The 24073-nt window shown below is 39.4% G+C and overlaps 1 protein-coding gene across 2 annotated transcripts in view; it reads left to right on the top strand.

The window, feature by feature from the left end:
* The first annotated feature begins 16932 nt into the window (after window positions 1–16932).
* EPS8 (EGFR pathway substrate 8, signaling adaptor) overlaps window positions 16933–24073 on the top strand; it is a 54723-nt gene continuing 47582 nt past the window's right edge. Inside the window, exons 1-2 of one of the 2 annotated variants that reach the window (XM_009955150.2) lie at window positions 16933–16994; window positions 18059–18132. In XM_009955150.2, coding sequence (XP_009953452.1) covers window positions 16933–16994; window positions 18059–18132 — 136 coding nt within the window. Of the gene's footprint in view, window positions 16995–18058; window positions 18133–24073 lie in introns of those variants that run through there. The other variant, XM_086466998.1, reaches the window with a different exon arrangement.

Below are 24073 nucleotides of genomic sequence, written 5' to 3' on the forward strand. Positions count from 1 at the left end.
ATCCCATTCCATTTTTCTAACTTCTTTTAGAGAAAATGGGTGTGTATATCTCCCGTTAACATCACCTGAGAGGCTGGCACTGGCAGAGATTCACATATACTCAGAAGAACTGAATCACAAAGCTGAGTAATGGCAAAGGAAGCAAATTTTTTTGGATATGCATTTTGCCTAAATGTCACCTTCAGTGCTCTGAACTCCAGCCATGCTGTTTTCCCTTTGACAAAGGGTATGAAGGTAGTTGGCTTGGCCAGCTTGACTAGCTATTAATTATGCCGATGCCTTTGGCTAGGAGTATTGACCTTGTTACGCATGGGCAGTGAATGACTTGTTGACCTCTCTGTTCCTGCCATGCCATGCAACATCCCAATTGATGGCTTCGCTCCCACCAGCCCTCCTGCATTGCTGAAGAGTAAAACAGCCTCTACATCCCTGGCATGGGTGAGACGGTTGGCCCCACAGGGTCATTTCTGGAGAAGGTGGCTTAGTGGGATGTGGAGCCAGGCTCACACCAGGGTGGCTGCCTGGGACCCGGGTCTTGCAGCTGTAACAAGGGAGGTCAGGGGAAAAGAAGCGTGGTGCTGAGTGGTGGGGCAGCTCTGCCTTGGGAGAAGCCTTTACAGACCATCACCAGCTGTTACTTGGGTATTTACAGAAACAGCTTCGTAGAGCTGAACAGTGTGCTGAGCACGGTACAGGGCAGGTTGCTGCTGTAATACCAGCTTAGATGTGACTGAAGGTCTACCCTCACCCAGGTCCTCACTGTGCCTGAGCAGCTGAAGCCCTGGGGCCATTTTGCTGTGGGGTGGGCAATCGAGCACACAGACCAGGGAGGCTCGTCTTACTTGAGCAGTAGGTTACACCTTTCTGACTTGCTTGTGGAAACAGGGGACAAAATGTAGTGTTTCAGACCAGGCCAGAGGAGATTAAGTAACACAAAGCGCTGTTGCTGTGTTGCCAGCTGGCAGTGTCCAGCTGCAGGCTGCAGCAGCAGGTGACAGGGCACCTCCAATGCAAAATCCTCGCTGGTCTGCACGGCTGACTGCATTCTGTGGAGGTTTCCCATTGTGTTGTGGCCTCTTTTTGCAATAGAACTGGGTTAGCGTGTTGGTGAAGTAACATATGGATAGCTGATGTAGGGGTAAAGACAAGACTGGAGAGAACAGAAGATCTGAAAAGCCATTTAGGTCTGTTTCTTAGAGAGTAAGAAGGTGGCTGAGGAACCTGAGAGCAGACCCCTGTTCAGTGGGCTTTTTGCAAAGTACCAGTTTGGGGTAAGGAGTCTCTTAAGAGCTACCTCCTTGGTTTGTGGCAAAAATTTTTGGAATGTGACCCATGTTTGGGTCTGGGGACTATCTAAGCTGTTTGTGGATGGACAAAGATGGGGCATCTGGCAAGCTTCCTGATGTCCCAGTAGACTGTCTTATCCCTGTGCTAAATCTTATTTGGGCCATAACCTCAACCCTTGCAAGTTGCAGCTCGCTTTTCTGCACTGCATTTCAAACTCTGGCTCCCAGGGAGAAGTTGAGATTTTTATGCATCCTTGTAAAGGCAGAAAGAGGGTATAGGCAATTAGAGCAGTAATTGCTTATACCATTTCACGTAAATCTATCTGTGAATGACCATGAGTTTTTAGAAAGTTTAGTGCACTAGCTAGGAAACATAAATTACCACATCTGTTCACAAAAAAAACCCTACCTCTAATGCTTTTCCTACCTCTGTTGTGAAAGACAGTATTTACAAGTCTCAGTGTCGTTTATCTCAGTGGTCATCCAACCCAGTCAGACAGGGGATGAAGGACAGTCGGAATGTGGATGGCAAGCAGAGTGCCTGTCTTAAAGGCTTTGGACGATATCAGGAACTGCTTTTGAGGCTGCAGTTGGATTATTTTTTTCTTGAATTACTTTGTTTCAGAAAATCTGCTGTAGATGTGTATGACAAAAGGGAAAGGAAGAGAAAAGCATAAGGCTGAATTTAACAATATGAGGAAAGAGAAGAGGTTATACAAAGTTGAAGAAGCAAGGGGTTATGGTTTAGAAAAACACTGAGATAATGAAAGATAATATATAGATGAAGTAACTGTAATATTGTTTCCCTTGAAACTTGACTTGTGGACTCCTATGGGAAAATAGAAGCTGACGTCTGCTTACTTTGGATTGCTTAGCTGGAAAAACATATGAGATGACACGCATGAGACAACATCCTTGTAGGCCTGTTACAGTGTTGATGTGAGTGATAAGTTATAAAAGAGAGATGAGGAAGCAGTAAGCCAGCTCTCTTTATCAAACGAGTAAGGAACAGGATATTTTTATAAGCCCATTTTAACACTGATCAGATCCATGTTATGGTTATATGTTTTTTCTTTTTTTCTTCTTCTTCTAAAATTAAGAACCTAGAGTATTTCTTGAGTATGCTGTGGATAGAAACAGTATCAAGTGAGTTTAAATTGCGAAAAGGATTTAGATCGTTTGTTGAGAAAAACTTTTTTGGAGTAAGGCTAATGAACCCCCGGGTTTCCCCAGGCTTGGTTTTCAGCTGCTCTCACTAGTGGCCCAAGGAGGAGGTTGGGAAGTACTGCCTTTTGGGAAGTACCTTAGCACAGTTGCACCTGCCTTAAGGATGGGACATGACTTCTTTCTTTCCTTTTCAGCCCAATTTTCTGTGATTGTTTGGGAAACTGTTTAGAAAAACATACGGTTTTGGGGAAGCACGTATCACAGTAAATCACACTACGATCTGAATAACTTCCCAAGAATTTTCTCCAGGTTCTTTTATACCCTGGCTCTGCCACAGACCTGCCCTAGGTTAAGCAGCAAGCGTCTTGATCAGGGTTCTGTGTGAAAGCGTAGGTACCTAAGTGTATGTGTGAGTATGTTTCTTAATTTGTATACCTCTAAAACATGAATATACTTTAGTCTCTTCTATAATTTTTAATTAGAATGGAGTTCGAAAGTGTACATGCTTAACATTTTAAACATTGTCTAAAGATATCTGAAAGCTTTTTTTTTCATAAAAGAGTTTCTTTACAAGCTTTGCCTTTATTCTTTAGTCTTATTTTTCTCTTTTAGTTGCTTCTTACAGTAATATAAAGACATATGTAATGAAAACAAGTAATGAGTACTGGGAGTGGTGAATAGAAAAAGAGTAAGTAGAGAAAAAGAGTTCTGCTTTCCATAGGATTTCAAAAGTCTTTGGGTGCTTGCTAGAAGTGCTGGCTCTAATCCAATGTGCTTTTGTTGGCATACATGAACAAATTATCCAGGGCACAGCTATTTTTCTTACTGTAGTAAAAACAGGGACTCTGAATGGAGGCTTTGTGTAGGACAAATATTTTTCCTTTGAAACTGGGTATGAGTTTAAAGTTTATCTAGTGTGCCGTCTGGAAAAGGAAAAAGTATCCTTTTCAATCTCATCAAATAGAAACTGTGTACCAGTATAGGCAACTCAGAGCTATATAAACAAAATTTAATCATTGTTGAGGAGCTGGTGAAGTTTTATAATAAACAGGATTTCTTAGTTGCCTGCAATATGGGAGAAAGCTCTATTTATATATGCCTTTGTCCTTCAAAAATTTTCTGTGGATGCCTTCTCTGTAGCATCTTCTGCAGAGCTTTACATGTTTTCAAGCCACATGGGTGTAACCAGGACGATAATGGCTTAATGGAAAATAGTTCTTAAGATAACATTAATTGCTTTAAGGACTGTCTCCACCGGTAATCCTTCTTATTCCAACTGAAGGTGTAACTCACTTTGTGGTAGTCATTGCTATTGAAAGTCAAGCAGCCTGTGAAGTCTGACAGTTCTGGTTAGTATCATGTATTAGAAGTACCAAAGAGATACGGAATGGTCCAAATATGCTTCTCTGGGAGGGAGGGGAAAGACAACAAAGAAAACTCCAAGCAACCTATAGTATCTCAAATGACTATCATTTGTGCAAGATCCTCATAGATTAGTGGCTCATCCTGAAAGGTAAAGAGATTATTTAATTCTTTCTTAGGTCTGTAAGAGGGTAACCACGTATTTGAAAAAAGATTTTTTGGATGGTATTTCTTACATCATGTTAAGATCACTACAATCATCTCTAGAACATTTCTTGAAGTGTATGGAGATAAATGCTGCGCTCAGATTTCCCCCACTTCATCCATCACCCCTCCAAGCAGAAAAATATCAAAAAACGTTACTGCATATGGCTTTTTAAGCTCGTTCATTTTCTCCCCTCCACCTTTCCACCCACGCTTATTTCACGCATGCTTATTTCTAATAAAAGAACCGAGTGGAGAACAGTAAATCTGTATTCTGGAAGCTTTTTGAAAGTTAGCTTCCTTCAAAACCTGTGGGAACTTTGAAAAAATAGAGCTCCTCTGAGGTTTGCTGGGAGCAGGGTCTATTGGACACCTCCCAAACAGAGGTTTCCATTGGCAACCTGTCTGCTATCAGTTTAAAAAAAAAATTGACGATGGAAATGCCTTTGCAAAATGTTTTCTATTCAGTGAATGAGCAAATTGCAATAAAATGCCTGGTTGCAGTATTTCAAAGTCCTTTTCTAGTGATAGCTTGTAAAATTTGGCTTGATAATCAGCAGTGACAAATTCCGGGACAAAATTTTCTTGTGATGTGTAAAACTTCAAACTCCACAATTAGAGGAAATTGGACCCAAAACCATTTTGCACTGATTATATTTTTTCTTATATAAAGGTTTCAAATGTTGTTATCTTTAATCACTGGATGCTTGCTGGAAACCTAGTATGTAATTATAAGGGTACTGAAATTTTTAAAAGTATATACTTTTACTTCTAAAAGTCAAGCCTGTAACTTGCCAAACCTGGGCATTCACATCAGAGAGTGCTTTTGGAAGTAAGAATTTGTTAATTGATTTGGAAAAAAAACACGTTTCTGGATTTGATCATGTAATTAAAAAAACCCCAAAACTTCAAAAATTTTACATTAGTTGAAAATATATTTTCATTATTGAAATGCATGTAGAGGAAGGGCTTGGTCCGAATTAATGGAGGAGATAATTGTATCTGTACAGAGAAACATAAGTAATTGAAACTAGACAATCAGAGACATGAAACGTCAAAAGTTTAAATTAATTTTCTTCCCACAAATTGTGGAATACTTTATTGTTCAGTCTATTTCCTTCCATGAAACAAATGCTGAGTTACGGAAGTGAGCTCTGAATACCATGGCGGGGTGTGACTTCATTCAGCTGTGACCTCAGTTCAGTAAGTTTTACACTTGAATCACTTTGTGCTGAATAATGTAGCCCCAACATAGACTGGTCAGTTATGCTTAGATCTTTAAGATAGTGCCTTTTATTTACTCACTGAATTGCAATATAGTCTCTTTGGGTTATGTGCACATTAATGCAAACAAAAATTGATGCTCAAGATTTTTGGTGACCCAAACAAGTATCTCCAGCTGATGTTTGTATGCAGGTGGGTTATTGCTCATCTGAAAGTGCTGAGAACTGCGTAAGCTGTGTTCAAGGTCATGCATCTTACTGTGCAGTCATATGCCTGTTTTTAACCCTGGGTGAGGAGAAGTTGTCCTTGAAGTTTATTGTTTCAAATTCATGGTGCAGAAGGGAAAACATCAGGGAAATGCTCTGTGATATAGAGGGACTGGCCATTTGACTTAACAGTTCTGTACAAGTGAACAAGTCACACAGCTCTTCTCATATCTCTGTTACCCCACTCTGCTGTGGGGTGAGAAATGATTTTCGATAACCTGATTGGTGTCAAGACGGTATTTTATCTAGAAGAGAAACAAGAAAAAGGAATGTTCCCTTGAAAAACTTTTTTTTTTTCCCAATGCGTATTTTCCAGTGACAACAAAATCATTGTATTTTTGACAGTATTAAATTGAATATCTCAACTGGTTCACTTAGCACCCCTGTGTGATGGTGGTATGGTTTCTTTCTTTCAGAGATGGGAAAGCCAAACAGGGTTTGTAAGTCAGGGACTGCTGGTGTTAGGTCTTAAAATAGCTTATGGTGCAACTTAGTCTCCAGTTCTCTTTAAAAATTAATTTTGGTTACTTTTGGCTTTTCTCTTTTCTGCCTTATTTTCAGAGTCCCTATGTGGGGTTTTTTTGCCGTTACCTTATGTCCTGATTTGAGCTAGAACAGAACTGATCCTCCATTCAGTGATTTTACTTTTCAGCTAAGTCTTTTCTAAGTAACTGCACTTTCTGATGTTAACGGCATATTTTTCCAGTGTCTGCTCCTAGCAGTGACAGCGCTTGATGTTTGTAGTCACTCCCAAGGAATGGGATGCAGAAAGGCTCTTGCTTATCCTTGCTCCTGCAGCAACTGAGGTCACTGCTAAGTCCTGCACCCCATGTTGAAGTGCCGTAAGTGAAAGGGGTGTAAGGAAGTAAAAGGTCGCACCTGTGGGGAGGAGCGAACCGGACGGGTGACCCAAACCTGACCAGCTAAGTATTCCATCCCATGGATGTCTGATTCGATATAAAGCTGAGGGATCACAAGGGCTAAGCCCTCTTCTTCCATGGCCGACATCAGAGGAGGACTCAGTCCATTCTTCTCTCTGTGATCCCAATCTGTGCATTCGTGAATCCAGCTCCTGAATCCGGTTCCATTTGCTGCTGGGTCCAGCCTGGGACTTCCCCAGTGCCAGTCCTGCAGTGCCAGTGGTGACGTATCCGTTATCAGGGATTTGAGGCTGGTATTGGTTTTGTATATATTTGTATATATTTCATTATTTTCTTACTGTTATTATCTTTCTTTATCGTTATTGATTCATTAAAGCTCTTTCAGTTTTCTTTTCCAAAGCATAAGTCTCTCTCCCTTATTCTCTTTTTCTTCCCCTTCTGTGGGGCAGAGAGGGGTTAATAGAGAGCATCTGTCATTTGTTTGGTGGCTGGCCCAGCCTCAACCTGTGACACCCGACTATGTGGACATTGTGTATCTAGGCCCTTTCTCACAATGTCTCCTACTATTAATGAAAAATACAAGACGTAGTGATCAATTGAGTGACTGGAAAGCAACTTAGATACCAACTTTCAGGAGCAGTATTTTCCCCTGTAAATTAAAGACAAAGTAATTTTCATAGGCCTCTGAGTTTGAAAGAAATAGGATTCCTGTAACATGGGGTAAGTTTTAAAGACAACATACAGTTTTCTGTTGTTAATGTCTGTAAACCAGCTTCAGAGTCAAATCCCCATGCCAAGGTAGGGCACGGAGTTTTGACACTCAGGTGTTGTTAGTGTTGCTGTTATACGCTACAGGTTCATAGCTACATAGATTTGAGGACAAATTCTACTTATTACGTGTTTTATGTGCGTGTGACAACTGAAACCTGGTCCCTTTTAGGAGACATGCTGACTAGATTTGGAATTAATTCAAATACTTTCCCAGTATGGCATGTTAATTTAATACTTTTATGTACACATGATGTTGCAAGTACATTGAAAAAAAAGAGGGGAATATTTTAAATTACTTCTAAGAATATGAACGCACTACTAAATTTTCTAGCATTAAAATATTGTTTAATCCCCAAAAACTTGTGATGATGGTGTTTATTTTAAATCATGTTACCTGAAGTCATGAGCTTTTGCATGTCAGCCTTATGAAGCTTCATTTCCTGCCTTGTTTGTACATTATTTGATTTAGGCCTTTCTTCATAGGGAAATTTGAAGAGTTAATCAGCATTATTAGAATAGTGTGTGCTTATTTATTAAGTTTTAAAAGAAAAGGTTTAGTTTTGCTATTGAGCTCCACTGTGAGCTTACCTTTCAGCTCAGCATTGCTAATTTGCTGTGGTCTGACCAATAGTTTTTAAATCTTAGATATTTATTCACCTTCATTAAACATAGCCTTCTCTGTTTTCACTGAACTGCGTGGAAACTGCCCTTTTTTGGGAATTTTTGCACCTTATAGAAAATATGAAGGTTCCAGTAAGATACAGAGTATGAACCCTTCCCATAGTAAAGTTTGAGGCTTTTCAGACTTGTTTGAATTGGTATTCAGAGCACTGTATTGGTGGAAGAGATCAAGGTTTCATAAATGATACTGGGTCCCATATCATCAATGGATACCATCAAAGGGAGGTTCAGAGTAGTACAGAGCTTGGGTGTTTAAGGTAATCAGGAAACCAGTGGATGTTGCTCCTACACAACTTTTGTCTTTTTTTAATTCAAGATTGTAACCAACTACTAACCTAGAAATCGGTTCTTCTAAGTAACTAGCTGATGAATATTAATGGAAATGGGCCTTTCTCCTGATTTATTCTGTATGCTGCCATGTTAAGAATAAATAAGAATAGATATCAGCTGTGTAGGGTTGTTTGTTGTTGTTGTTTGGTTTGTTTTGTTTTAAATAGCTAGAGTGAAGGTTTAAGTAGGGAGCAATAAGAAAGCCTTGCAATGAGAGTCATCTATTTCCACGGCTGGGACCACAGTAACTGCTATGTCGGTGTCTGTCTACAAGGCCTGCAGGATAAAAGCTAATATGACAACTTCGCCAAAACTGAGGAAAGTAAATTGGAGAAAAGAAGAATTAGATCTTGCTACAGTTCTATTAAACTAAATTAGAGAGGCATTGATGAGTGTTCCTGTCCTTTTTTCCTCCTCCTCCTCCATGTTAATTTTAATGGTTTGGTTGGAGTATGTCATTATATAGTTTCAGCTCAGCTTTTGTTATGGACTCTATACCACGCCAATTTTAATAATGTCAATGTGTCATGACACAGCTATTAAGCTTGCAAGTAGATGTGGATAGGTGGTTAAGCCAGTTTTATTTGGCCAACTTGCAGCAGCAAGCAGCATTTTAACTATGTTGGGAGTTCACTTTTTTTTTTTTGGCCACACTGAGGGGAAAACTATCGAAAACAACAGACAATACCTAAAGACATTATCTTTTTCATTTTTATATACTTACAGTAACACTACACTAAGCCTTATCATTTCTTCACAAGCACTTTAGTGCAAGAAACTGTTCAGAAATATTTCATCAGCTACACTCACAACTTGTTTTCAACATGAAAGGGAAAAATGATGTCCAAATTTCACGATCTTTTTGACATGTGATGTTTTCAGGGTGGCAGTAAGCGTGCTGATATTGGTATCTGGAAAGAAGCGCCCTTTTGCACACTTTTTCTTGCTGAATTTTCCATTTAAGCATGCATACTCCTATTATAATATCATTTATAAGTTCTCATTTCTAAAGTCAAATTGATGGCTTGTTGGTTGTATGCTGCAAGCTGACTTCAAATCAGTGTCTGGAGTGCCCTCTTTTGAAATCTAATGATCTTGTTTGAAGTATGATTTAACAAGGAATAAAAGGAAGTAATGAGGAAAATCAGTGTGAAGAAGAGGAATGAAACTGTGGTATCTGTGCTAGGTCAGCTGTATTCACCAGTCAGTGGTTCCAAGTCAGTTTGTTTGTTTGTTATTTTTTGGGGGTTTTGTTTTGTGTGTGTGGTTTTTTTTTTTTTTAATAAATAAAGAACAAAACCAGAACAAATGATTGTATGTCTCTCTTCAGGTGGAGATACTGAGTGCACTGTTGTAGCCATGTTGGGATTAGGTTTTGTGAGTAAAAATAGTATCCTTTGCTATCTCAGTACTGTACGGAGCAGGGGAGAGGAAATATTGTAGATACTTTCTAGGCACCTGGGCCCTTCTTCAAGTCTCAAATAAAAGCAGTAGCCTTGAAAATCAAGTTGATTTGAGAACCACTGCTCTGAATTTCAGTAAATATTAAACTCAAGTAGAATTTTAGTTCTTAGCTTTCTCTCTTGCAACTGTCTTACAGCTGTTCCTTGAACACTGGATGGGAGAAGTTAGTGATGTTGGTGGGGCTTGTCCCATGGGAAATGTTTCCCCAATGTCCTTTGTGTGAGTGCGCAGGGATTCCTGGGTGCTGTAGATGAGGTGCTGAAGTAAGCTCTGGTGCATATGCCAGTGGCTCTCTAAATCCATGAGCTCTTTCACTGGAAGAGTTTCTTCTTTTATCCTCTTCACATACTTGAGGTAGACTTACCAGAGACACCAATTTTTGTCATATGTTATAGTCCCCTTTTTCTACCTCCTTCTACAAATTCCTTTATGTGCCATAGACACCTTCCTCTTTAGACTGTTCTTCTGTATGTGTGGAGGGTTTCTTGTTTGGGGGGTTTTTGGGTTTGTGTTTGGGGTTTTTTTCCTTTCTTTTTTTATTTCTTTTATACAAGATACTGGTCTTCCAGCTGTGATACTTTCTGCAAAGTCTGCATAATTATCCAGATCTTGGTAATTAATACTCATGTTGCTTTAGATGAGGTGGTTAGTTCTCTAATTAAAAATAGCAGTGAGAGGTGGCTTTAGTGCTTGGCATATTTATTAACGTTCCTTTGTTGCAATAGGGATTTTAAGTCTTTGAAGCTTTTGTATCTGTAAAGCTGGTTTGTTTTCTTTCAATACAGTTAATTATAAATCATGGCCCAGACCTGAGTGAAATGAATGGAAATAGGTTGCCATGCCAGAATAGGAACCTGTTTTCAAGCAGGGTCTTTATTAGTGTGTCAATAGTAAAAGCTGAATCTGTGAACAGGATCTATCTGAAGTTTATTCATTCAGTTCTTCCTGTTGGTCTTCATATTTCTCCCCTTTCTCAAAATAAAAGATACCTATCTTAATTGTATTGTTAGAATATTTCCTTAGCAGTGAATCACTGGAAAATATCACAGTAGGAAAAAGAAGATTTAAAGGGCGTTTTTTATCTTAAGAAAAAATAAATGAAAAAAACCCCATTTTTGAACTAACAGTTTTCCCAACAGAGAGCTTCTCTTTTAGCTAACAATTCTTGCTCTGAAGACCAGTCTTGCATTAACATATAGAGTCTCCTCTTTATGTCACTAAATTTTCTTAATAAATTTGTCCTATCCCTGCTGATGAATTTAGCATGCTCCTTCTACTGAAGGACTGAGGGAAAATAATAGATTTCAGAAAGTGACAGTGAAAATCAAAATACTTTTTGAAACTGGCAAAAGCAGCGTTGATTGAGCTTATCTGCTGCACCGGTCTGTAGAGGTGGAGGTGAATACACTTACAAATCCCTCTTCCTGGGCAGTGCTGTGTCCCCTGCCTGGCCAGATCCATGTTCATTTGTCTGTCGCAGTCATTAGTTTCTTGAAATGCTCCTACCCCTGTGCCCCCTTAGACAAAGAGGTAGATAATATTCTGGGTTTAAGTTCAGCTTTCTAGAAGGAATGAAACTGAGGGGGGAGAGGGGGGCACATCCAGTCCTTTCCTCCCTACCCCAGGTTGCTTTAGCAGGTACCCCAGTCAGCTAACGTCGCATCCAGCAGAAGCGTTCTTTAGGGATGCACTAAAATCAAAATACAGGATGCAACTCAGTGCAGATTTGTATAAACTAAGCCACAGTGTAATTACTGCTAACATGCTGGACAACTATTCTGAATCCAGAGACCTGAAGTTCACAGCATTTTCAAAATTCTTTTTTTGTGGCTATTTTATTAACATGTTTGCTTGATGCTCTGATGCTTGGACACAGGGATATGTACTGGAGTACTTATTTCTTTCTCAGAAAGCTTCAGCCCTCCCGTTGTTAATAAAGAGTGGCTTGAAAGAGGCAGAGGGCAACAGCCAGGGCAACGGTGAATGAAATCCAAATGTTTTGTCGTGAATTGGCATCACTTGTAGGGTCTAGCTTTCAATTTTCTGTGTGATATTTGTTGTCATCTTTTTGACCAGCCTTTGGATGCTGCAGTCTTCTTAATAGAAAATGGAAAACGTTACAGTACAAAGCTGCTGCCAGCCCAACCAGAGGCAGTTTGTCTCAGAGAAATTCTGATATCAATGTAGCACGGATGGAAAATCCCCAGTGATCATTTCCGAAGTAATACTTACTTATGCATGCATGTGCATCTTGGTGTTTAACTCGAGGCAAGATGTTGAACAGCCAGCAGAACTCGTGTTTGCTCTTGGTTGTTGTCTGAAGCAAGTCCCGAAGCAGAGGGCTGCAGCAATATCTCATCTGACTCCGTGGGACATGCTTCTGTCAGGAGTTTCCCCATGGTAAAATCTGTGGCTGGACTGAAGATACAAATAGGAGAGCATTGGGTCAGAACAACAAGGTGGACACAAGAAGAGAAGACACCAAAATACAAGAACATAAGGAATAACTAAAGAAATTACCTCAGCGTGGAGAAATAAGGGGGTTAAAAGTAGTAACTATTCAAAGACTTAGCATGAGGAAGGGAAGTGTGCAGGGGTGAGCAGGGTGAGGTTCGAGAAGAAACAAATGAAAAATAGTCACGCAGGAAGTTAAATAGTTTTTCTATATTCTGTAGAAGAGCAGTACTGAATGCTATGGAATAGCAATAAGAAGGATCTTTTTTTGAATGCATAGTGAGTTCCAGTGTAGCATGGCTACATCTGATTTTTTTGTTGTCGTTTTTGTTGTTCTGTAATATTTTTAAAAGGGAAAGGGTGGAGAAAGAGTGTCCTTATCTGACATTGCTATAATGTCAGATCTACTACAGATAAGTGTTACCTTGTAATAGTCCACTTGGTTTTGTTTACGCTGGAGTTAGCCTGTGCCTGCTATCTAGCTGGGGAAGAATTCTTGGGTTTTTTTGGGGGCATGTGATAACAATGACTTGTTACTAATAACATTTTCTTAATCAGTAGATAATTATTGTTCCAGCCATTCTTGGCTTTCCTTTTCCTTCCCCTACATCCTCCTCTCCTTAACCCTTCCCCTCCCTGCCCTTGGCATAATTTCTAAAATACATAGGGTATTAAACTGTTATTTTTTTCCATCTGATATTGTGGTCTGTTGCTGGGTGGGACTGACTGATTCAGGGTGAGTTGGAAAAGAGCATCGGTCTCTGGAATATCTCATTTTCTTCAATGAGATAGCTCTGTCCTTCTAGAAAAGGTGGTGTGGTTTTTTGTTTTTTTTTTTTAATAAATTAAGGGATTTTATTTAGCTTCAAACTCATACTAGGAAATTAAATGGCAGGGCATATTAGTCGTCAATGTGTCAGCTTGTTGTTGCACATACATTGTAATGCTTTGATTAGGCTGCTGTGCTACCTACCAGGTGGGGAAGGCAAAGAGTATTTTAGCTTTTGGGCATTTTTTTAAATGAATATTTATGACCAGTGTAATCATGTTGTATACTGGTATAACACTTCTCATGTTTGGGATTAGTCCACCTCTAGCTATTGACTACTAAAGAACCAAAGTATATCCGACCCTTGTCATTTGTATTGCTGCTTACTATCAATATGCTTGAGTCCCTTCAAAAATAAAGCTGATGGGAGCAGTGAAGTCCAAGATGGATTTCTTTTTGTTCGGTCTCTGATAATGTGGGAAGAGAATGTAGTATTTATTTGGTTTTGGGAATTTCCTGTTTATAACTATTTTCTTACTGGTTTTTATAATATAATATTTTAATACATTTAAAGATAAATATCTTAATATTTTTCTTACTATTTCTTATTATTTTAGCTATTTTCTTACTATTCTTTTCTTCTTGAATTCTTATTTCATTTTCCTATTTTTACATATTTCTGACAGGCAAAAGCTCATGACTTCAGGTAACATGATTTAAAACAAACACCACCATCACAAGTTTTTTGGGATTAAACAAGATTTTAATGCTAGAAAATTTAGTACTGTGTTCATATTCTCAGGCATGATGTCTTTTCAAAATCCTGAGAAAGGCATGACCGTTCTTGGGCATATTTACAAGTGAACTGTTGATACTTCAGGACCTATTAAAGAGGGAGCATACAGTTAATTTTGAAGGATGTTTATCTTCAAGTTGAGGACACCAGCGTATGTTGCTGTGAACTGCTGGGCTGAGGTGAAAGGGAAGATTAAAGAGGAAGTGGAGTTTATTAATAGACTCATGGATGACAATGGCTTTGCAGTGTGCACGGGTTGAGTTTTGCTACAAGACTGGTTGTAAGAGATGAAAGAGCATTTGAGATGAGAAATACAGCAGAGGAAGCTGTATTAAGTGAATAATAAACGAAGCACTGCACATTCTGTTATCCTTTTATGTTTTTCCCTTTCTCTCCATTATGCACTTAATTAAAATTTTGAAGTGTTTTCCTAGATTACTTTTTTTTCCAGAAACATTTAGGTTGAAAGATATTAAATTGCCTGATAATTTGAGGGAATTAGGAGTAGCTTTTTGATGCTGTTATAAATATTTGGCCTAATTATAAATAATGACTGTAAAAGGTTTGTTTGTATTCATATTCAGGAGCTTTCTTGAACCAAGGGATAGAAGTATTGCAGAGCCTCTTGAAATTGTCATGTCAAAGTAGTTGTCTTGGCATTTCAAAAGCATTGGATTTTTTTTTTTAATAGTAGAAAATTGTGTAAGGAACAGGAAATATTGTTGGCTTTACTGAACTATCAAATAGCAAGTGGTGTTTTGTTTGCGTGTCAGCTAAAACTTACTAAAACTTTTGTGCTTACTTGGCAGAACAAGCTGGGTTGTTGAGGTATTTTTTGAAAAACAGACAAAATTTCTGACTTCAGATTTTCATTATCACTTGATTCAAAATATAATTTTAAAGCTTTCTATATTTACTCTAAGTGGTATTGTGCCTTACAGTGGGCAAGTATTTAGGCATGAGACATACTTTCTTCCCCTAATGTGAAAATCTGCTGTTCAGCTTCATTGCTGCTTTAAAACTCAGTGTGTTATGATAACTTCAAAGACTGAAGCTTTAACTTGTAATATATTACATTCCTTCTACTTAAAATATCTCTTTCACCACTTTCATAAAAGTGGAGTACAAGTAACAAATGAAGTATTTGTCAGATTAAGATGTCAGAGGAGCGAAATAGCTTTGAGGGAGTCTAAACCCAAGGTTTTTTCCAGATCTCACTTTAAAGCAAATAGTTGCAGAATTTGTTATAAATAGGGCTATGAAAAAAATCACAAATGATAAAAGGGTATGGCAGGCAAATAGAACTATTAAATAAGTGTTATCTTTATAAAAGTGTGTATGGAAAGTACAGGAAGTGAGGGGATACTGAAAAGCAACAGATATAATTTGTGTGGGTTTTTTGTATCTGGTTACTCTTCGGAAGATAATCACAGGGTAAACTGTTAAGCCAGATAGCAAAATTGAGCAATGGCTGCAGACAATAAGAATGAAGAGCTGACAGGAAGTGTTGAAGAGCTTCATGGCAGCATGACCTGGAGAAGAGCGCTCTGAGTAGCTCTGGTCCATGCAGTCACTGAAACGGAACACAGAGTGCACAGGGACCTGGCAAATTCTGCTGATAAAACAAATATTTTTATTCTTTCAAGTCATGGGACAATTTCAGGATGCTTCCCAAGCGTTGTAATTGCTAATGAATTGAGCAGCACTTGGCACACATAGTAATTTATTGGAGACAGCTGCTAAGTAGCGCACTCTATAAAAAGTGGCTTAGAGAAGCCAAACAGGCTACCAAGTTGGATACATGATATATTTGTGGGGATGTGTAGGAGAAATAGAAGTAAAATGTGGATATGTCAGTAAAGACATTTTGTAAGGAGCAAAGATTTAAAAGAAAAATTAAAAAAAAAAAAAAGATACTAAGCAAAATTATCAAGTATGTGCATACTAAATCAATACCACACTTGCACATGGTGACATGTGGCACATAATCAATACAGCTCAGTTGTAGTTAGCTCTGCTAACTGCATCTCAGGTAGGAGATGGCAGGCGTTCCTCAGAAAGGTATAAAAATGACTGTTCTTAGCACAGAAGACCAAAAGCAGCTCATATGTCTTGAACTGACAGAAGACTTTTCAGCTGAGAACAGAATTTGATTTTGATTGTGTTTTTGCATGAAAGAGGAAAGTAGCAGAACATGTGTGGACAGAAAATACAGAAAGTACTGTAGGTCAATCAGCTGCTGCTTCTTTGTAAAACAGGAGGAGAACAGCTAAAGTGAGGCAGTAAGTTGATTCAGAAGATAAGCTGGTTGTAAGGTGGCTCTAATACAACAAAGCAGGTTGGGCTTACTTTGGAAATGGAGTTTCTGTTAGATACGAGTGTTATCTGACCTACCTTTGACTATTTTGCAGAGTCAAAATAAATCTTTTTTCTATTTAATGACTGAGATGTAGAGAAATATTCAAGTATATATCGTTCCTGTATGTATAAATGAAAGAGTATTTGCTTATGGTAAATTTGAATAGAGATTTGTTAGTTGTTTACAGGCTTATGAAAGTCACTTTCCAGAGTCAATTTTAACTTCAATGGGCACGTTATTAAAGGGAGAAGGCATTCTTTTAACTGCTTCATCATAGCTTTTTCAGTGTTGCTGTTACATGAGAGGTTTCATTTGGCACGCTAAACTTCCAGGATGTTAAATGCTGCTTGAAAAAAAAAAGGCTTTCTGTAGTCCCAAAATAGCTAACCAAGTTTTCTTCTGTGCTAACAATTGTGTTTTGTTTTGATAATGCATCTTTCTAACAATTCAGCTGATAAGTTTCATAGACTATGTATCAAAAGGTCATTTCAAAAGTTTGGTTCGAAAAAAAGGAACTGTGTTAAAATCAGGAGTGCTTGACTATTACAGTTGCCATTTGGAACATCTTGTTCACTTCTGCAGTAGATGTTCTTTGTTTAGTCAGTCTTTTATTTCTAAAGCTATTCCTAAAGACCATTGTATCAATAATAATAGCTTTATTCACTAAATTATAAATTATTTGAAGCAATAACTATCAAATTGCAATTGGGAGAAGTTCCATAACAGGTTTTTAAGGCATCACTGTGATGCAAATAATAACAATTGAGCTTGTTGATGCAATTTCTTTCCCATTTGAACCATGATTTTCTCATTAGGTTTGTATTACATCTGTATTAAACCTTCATCTTTTAAGAGACTTCATTTCACGTGCTGTTGTTTCTTTTCCCAGATCGTTTCCCTCAGTAAGTGACAATAAGAATGAACGGACATATATCAAACACCCCTCCTGGTGGATATGGAAGTTATTTTCCTCAAATGAAGTAAGGTTATGCCTTTGATTTGCCTTTTATGGACAAAAAAATAGTGTTGTATCTTCTTCTTCATGCTTTCATTTCAGATAGAGCTATAATTATTAGATCCCATGGGAATAATACAAAGGCAATTTCTGTGAAAGAATGTGCAGTTTCCAAACGATGTAACCAAACTGACAGATACAATCTGGCTGATTTTTGTATTACTGTAAGGGAAAAGCTGTATTACTGAATGGAATCATCTGGAACAGAAAAATAAATTGCTGTAGCCATAACATACTTCTTATATTACTCGGAGAGGTCTTTGTATGCCTGAGACATTTAAGGTTAGCTCTGAGTGAATGCATTTTTATGCATAAAAGATGAGGTTGCCCTCTCCGTCAACAAAGCAACTGTTGCCTGAAAGTGTTACCTTGCCTGAGATAAGAGGATTGTCCCTGTATCAGAAGCATGGCACTAGGCTCATTCGTGGCATTAGTGAGAATTGACCTAATCTGATGCCAAAGAACATGTATTCCTGTATGGAGCAGGGCAGCTGTGCTGTCATCTGCTTCTCATATTTTTGTCCCTTTAAAGTGAGTTTGCATGTGACTCATTGTTACACTAGAAGGAAGTTGGATTGCCTTTTCATTTGTTGTAGGCAGTGGTAGTTCTTTTAAGTCTTTTATGAAAGAAAAGCAGTTAAAATTGTTAAAAACAGTTAATGTGTATGTGGGGAAAAAAGCCAAAAGCCTACCAAGCCTCTGGTGGTGGTGGTGTTGTTATTATTATTAATAATAATAATATTATGTAGTGATTTTGATTACTTACATTGTGGTAATATCTATGTGTATACCACACCCCGTTGTATGTGATATTGTATAATGCAACAAAAACAAGCTCAGAAGGGCTTCCAGCCTAAGTGAAACACACTTCTTTGTAGTCATGGTAGAGAACAAATACCCAGTGTCATTACCTCTGTTAGTAATGTCGTAGATACGTGTAGTCCTACACAAGGCAAGGGATTTTGGAATGCTATTTTCTGCGTGGCAAATACATCTATAGAGAAGTTAACCAGAAATGTTTTCTTCCAGTGGCTATGGTTCCCCAACGTTTGCTCAGGCAGAGAGGGAGCAGAATTCAAGAACAAGTGCAAAAGCTCTTTATGGTAAGGCAGCATAAAGTCTCTAAACTTTTATGTTAAAATTGTGGTTTAAATATTGATTGTGATGTCATGGTGGAAATATTTTATGCATAAAAATTTGAAAGTGTAGATACACATGGATATGTATGTCAACAAAATTAAAGAATAAAGTGATTTTATTCCTTCTAAAGCTAGCTAGGCAAGCTAGAAAATGATTTTATGGTTTACTAAGCAGAGATCTCCTACGTGCTAATTTTTAAGGCTGCAATGAATGTATAAAGCATTTATCGTAAAACCAAGAGTGGTATTTATAGCTAAGGTATGCACCAGAGAGAAGGCATTCAGGGGTCTAGCTGTGCTATAGGTTTGATTCATGACCTGTGTCTGCCCCTGCCTCCCCAACTTTATCCCCTGCTAGCAGAAAAAGGAATTTACAGTATTATTCTTGTTTGACATAGGGATTTCATGGATATTAGATTTGATGTAACAGATTTGGAGTCCGATTTGGCCTGCTATTTTCAACAGGCTTTGTGACTGTTGAAAGTGATGTTACTTACAAATGCCTAAACCAACTACAAATGCTAGTATTTGACTTGGCTGTATACACTACTCTGTAGCCCATGGCCAAATCACTGTGGAGGCAGAATGTAGTAATGTTCCTTGCCAGCCAAATTGCACCATTTCCTGGTTGTCCACCTCCACTGTGAATACATCCTGCTGATAGCTGTGCTGGTAATGGAAATACAAGCAGCAATGGAGATGAGAGATGTTCTGCTGTGTAAATCTGTGCCTGTTGTTAAATGCTCTTTTGAAAGTCAGTACAACTGATGAGACTGGAAGAACAAGGTTTGCAGTGAGAACCCAGTCCTGTGCAGGACCCCTCGCTCCTCAGCCTGCTCTCCCTTGTTGCATCTACCACCTTTTCTGCAGGTGAACAAACTGGAAAGCTCAAAGAGAAGTGGTTAATACCTGCAACATCCTTGGTAGTAACTAATCTTTTCTCCCCCTGTTTCGGGTGGGGTGATGGCTGGGAGAGACCTTAGAGGTTAGGGGAGTGATGGCAACATGCTTTATGGCATTAGAACAGCGTTAACTTTGCCTTTGGAAGGATACCCTACAGGCCCTGAGTTTGGTTACTTACCGATGAGCACGTGAGAAGAACTTTGTTCTATTGGTTGCCTTGTTGGCTTTCAAACTACTTCAAAATTCATGATGCTAAAATCCCACAAAGGAGGCTGGAGATCTCTGAGCTTTGTATCCTCTGAAAAGAGGAGTGGTGTGAAAAAGCTGACGTGGTTTGGTGACTGAAAACACTGTGCTAGAGTTGTGTGACGAATCATAGAATCATTCAGGTTGGAAAAGACCTTTGAGATCAAATCCAACCATCAGCCCTACTTTACCAAGTACACCCCTAAACCATATCTCCAAGCAGAACATCTCAATGACTTTTAAACACATTAAGGGATGGTGACTCAACCACCTCCCTGGGCAGCCTATTCCAATGCCTGACAACCCTTTCAGTAAAATAATTTTTCCTAATGTCTAGGCTAAACCTACCCTGGCACAGCTTGAGTCCATTCCCTCTTGTTCTACCATTAATTACCTGCGAGAAAAGACCAGCACCTACCACTCTACAATGTCCTTTCAGGTAGTTGTAGAGAGCAGTAAGGTCTCCCCTCAGCCTCCTTTTCTTAAGACTAAATAGCCCCAGTTCCCTCAGTTGCTCTTCATAAGACTTATTCTCTAGGCCTTTCACCAGCTTTGTTGCCTTTCTCTGCACTCTCCCCAGCACCTCAATACAATGTCTTGTATTGAGGTGCCCAAAACTGAACACAGCACTTGAGGTGTGGCCTCACCAATGCCAAGTACAGGGGGACGATCACCTCCCTACTCCCACTGGCCACGCTATTCCTAATACAAGCCAGGATGCCATTGGCTTTTTTGGCCACCCAGGCTCACTGCCGGCTCATATCCAGATGCTGTCAATCAGTACCCCCAGGTCCCTTTCTGCTGGACAGCTTTCCAGCCACTCTTCCCCAAGCCTGTAGCGTTGCATGGGGTTGTTATGGCCCAAGTGCAGGACCCGGCACTTCGATTTGTTGAAGCTCATACAGTTGGCTTCAGCCCATTGATCCAGCCTGTCCAAGTCCCTCTCTGTAGAGCCTCCCTACCCTCAAGCAGATCAACACTCCCACCTAACTTGGTGTCATCTGCAAACTTACTAGGGGTGCATTCTATCCCTTCGTCGAGATCATTGATAAATATGTTAAACAGAAGCAGCCCTAGTACTGACCCCTGCGGAACACCACTTGTGACCAGCCACCAGCTGGATTTAACTCCACTGATCACCAGTCTCTGGGCCCAGCCATCCAGCTAGTGTTTTACCCAGCAAAGCATATGCTCATCCAAGCCATGAGCAGCCAATTTCTTCACTAGAATTCCATGGGAAACAGTGTCGAAGGCTTTACAGAGGTCGAGGTAAACAATATCTACAGCCTTTCCCTCATCCATCAAGTAGGTCATCTTGTCATAGAAGGAGATCAGGTTCATTAGCAGGCTCCTAAGTGACCACTTGATCTTGAACTGAATTTTTTCCAAGCACAGTAAAGACTAAAAAAATAACAATAATAATGATGTGTATATATATGTATATAAGTGTGTATATATGTAAACACACATATATGTCACGGCTTGAAGTTTGTCTTGAGTTCCAGTGCTGAGGTGATTCATGATTGTTCAGTCCTTCAGTCGTCAGGCAGAAGGTTGGCCACAGTGCTAGTAGGAAAGGAGGCTGGAGTTTTATTGGTGTTACAGACAGTTCAGTTAAAAACTAGACCGGAGCCATCACTGTCTCTGATGTGGTTATCTGATAGCAAAAACTTCCTTGCAATTGCCTTTTTTCCTGTGTCAAATAATCTCTTTGTTTTCACTCGTTTCCTTCCTGAAATGAACTGTTTTCTATTTGTATGATAAATCTCTTGCTGAACTGGGAGGGAAGATGCCCTCTGCACATTCTTGTGAGGGTTTATTTCATCATATGCTTCCTGATATTTCCATCTGAAACGGGTTTTGGCTCGTACTGTCATCTGTTGTCCTATCACTGGCTTCTCCATCTGTCTCCTGCAGCCCTGCTTGCAGGGAGATGTGCAACGTCAGTCGGCGCCAATAGCCAGGGCTGTGCTGGCGGTTTGCCAGCAAGTGATAGAGTGTGGAGCAGCCCTGTTCCCCAGGAGTTGAGAGCTAGTTCGCTCCAAATTGTTAATTATATGACACAGCATTGAAAGATGTTACTAAAATTGTTTTCACACCACATCAGAAGAGATTAGGTGGTTTATATATTGTGTTTATACTCCCATGGCTGTGATTAGGTGTTAGCAGTGAAATTGCAGTGCATTTTTGCATTGCTAAAATACCTCATTCAGAGCAAGAACTGTAGTGTAATAAATTCAAGGAAATCACAAGCAGATCATAGACTAGGTAAAAGAGTCCATTAAAAGAAGCCATCCATGTGACATGCTTGTATTATTTGATACTCAAATGAAATAAATTCACAGTTGACTTCTAAACAACACACTTGCTTTGATAGCTAGTTCCACATAGCTATAGGTAGAAGTTTGTGGCATAAATCTCTGAAAGTGATAGTGTTTGCTCCTCTGAAAATGAGATTTGTCTTGAACTCAGGTTTTGACCTTTCTCCCCGGATGTATAGGTCATGTCTCTTCCACTTTGCTCTCAGATTCAAGTTGAGTTTTTCCAGCAGCTACAATACATTCTTAAAGGGATGTCAGCAATCATTCCAACGCAAACCACAAATATACGGTAGTAAACTAAGTGTTGGGCTTTTCTGCTTGATGACCTGTGGTAACAATTTATACTGTCACTCCAGGATTCTTAGGACAACTTGTGATGGAGATTCTTAATCCATATCCACATGAATTGCCATCAGATTTCAGAGCTTTGTCTCTTTGTGCACTGTACAGGCGCTTTCTAATTTGGCTTTGGAAGGGGAAGAAGGGATCCAACATTACCCTTCTTTGTCTTATCATAACCATAGCACTGATAACGTTTATTACATCTGGTCTATGTTGTTATTTGTAAGACATTGGTGGAAGTCTAGGCATTGAGATTCCTCCCTTCTGTTTTAGGCTTTTAGGAATGGAAAATTTGTTGTCTCTAAAGGTATTGTAGCCCTAACCAGCAGCACTTGTGCTTCAGGTCATCTGTTAAGACCCAGCCAGAGATCTTTTTCTTCTGGTAAGAATTTTCCCTAGCTAGATAAAGAGATAGATTTCTTTTCCTGTGATACATTTCTCTGTGTGGTCTTCTGGACCGTGGCACAAAGCCAGGCTACAGTAGAGTTTATTAAGAAGCTTTCTGCTTTGCCATGTTGCTGCACCCTCTTCTAATTGGAAAATGGGTGAGACAGGACTCTAGCTATGTCAGCTTCTGTTCATAGCTCTGCCTCACTGGACCTTGAGCAATGCTGGTGTTTTTGTCTGAAACTGTGGAATAGTTACCTTTCCAAAGTATGAAATGGTCTTTCACAGAAATAACTGGGGAGAGCACAGAGTTCTTAGTGTAGTAGGGGCGAGGAAGAGAATCAATGATGGCAGTCTTAAGTCCCGCTTTCTGTGTCATGTATTGTCTAGTAGTCTTTTTGTACTTGGCTAAAAGTCTTTGGTCAAGAGGTTGTTTTTTGTCTTCTGGTGTTTTGGATGCTTCCAAAAATGGTATGAAATCAGTACCTTTTAACATCTGTTTGAAACCAGAAACATGGCCCATTCCTGATGATTGGTGGATTCTGTAAGTTCACAAAGACGTGAATAACAGTAGCATCTGTCCACATCAGACAGCAGGAAGAGTATTAGTTCCTGTGGATCAATGTTTCTCTTCCTTTGAAAGGTTTAGTAGCTAGTAGATCTTACAGTCAGGACCTACGAGTGAAATGCTGTGCTGCTTTTAAGTTTATTGCCCTTGCATTGTGAGAGATTTTATTTTGCTCAAATTCCTCTGGGTTGCATTTGCTATAGATTGTGGTTAAGAATTTAACTTAAGTGTCTTCTGCCATGATCATTTTTTATTTTTTATTTTTTCCTTTATTAGAGAGAAAATATTTTAGGTGAATTGTGTGCAGCTTGTCAGCAGGGTTTGAGCTAACTGGAGTGTTAAAGCTGCACTGTGTCTTACATGTTGTATGTAAGAGCTGCAGTAAGTAGAGTAAATAGAAAAAATCAATAGTTTTGACAGTTTTAGACATCCTTTGATAGTTTTATACATCCTATCTAAAGTGTCTGTTGCAGAATTTCGCTTTAGCTTCAACAACTCTCTTCACGCATGAAGGGACCTGTGAGAGGCTGAGATTGATTGGGAGGATTAGGAGAGTGAAATGGAGCATACAAAACATTTTTTTTTTTTTTTTTTGGTGTCAGGGGTTGACCCCAACCAGCAACTAAGGACCTACCCAGTTGCTTGCTCATTCCCCCTGTCTCCTTCCTGCAGCAGGAGAGGGGAGAGAATTGGAAGAGCAAAAGCAAGAAAAAAATGATGGCTCGAGATAAAGACAGCTTAATAAGTGAAGGAAAGAGGGGGAAGGAAAAAACCCTAAGTAATGCAAAGGCAATCACTCACCACCTCCCACAAGCAGACCGATGCCCAGACAGTGTCTGAGCAAGGGCTACTTCGGAAAGACTACCCACTAGTTTTATTGCTGAGCATGACATTATACAGTATGGAATATCCCTTTGATCAGTTGGGGTCAGCTGTCCGAGCTGTGTCCCCTCCCAGCCTCTTGTGCACCACCAGCCTACCCACTGGGGTAGCAGAATGAAAAATAGAGAAGGCCTTGACACTGTCTAGCAACAGCTAAAACACCCCTGGGTTATCAACACTGTTTTGGTCACAAACCCAAAACACAGGACCATGCAGACTGCTGTGAAGAAAATTAATTCCATCCCAGCCAGACCTA

Source organism: Leptosomus discolor, chromosome 1 (assembly GCF_034619465.1).
Source record: "Leptosomus discolor isolate bLepDis1 chromosome 1, bLepDis1.hap2, whole genome shotgun sequence".
Lineage (NCBI taxonomy): Eukaryota > Metazoa > Chordata > Aves > Leptosomiformes > Leptosomidae > Leptosomus > Leptosomus discolor.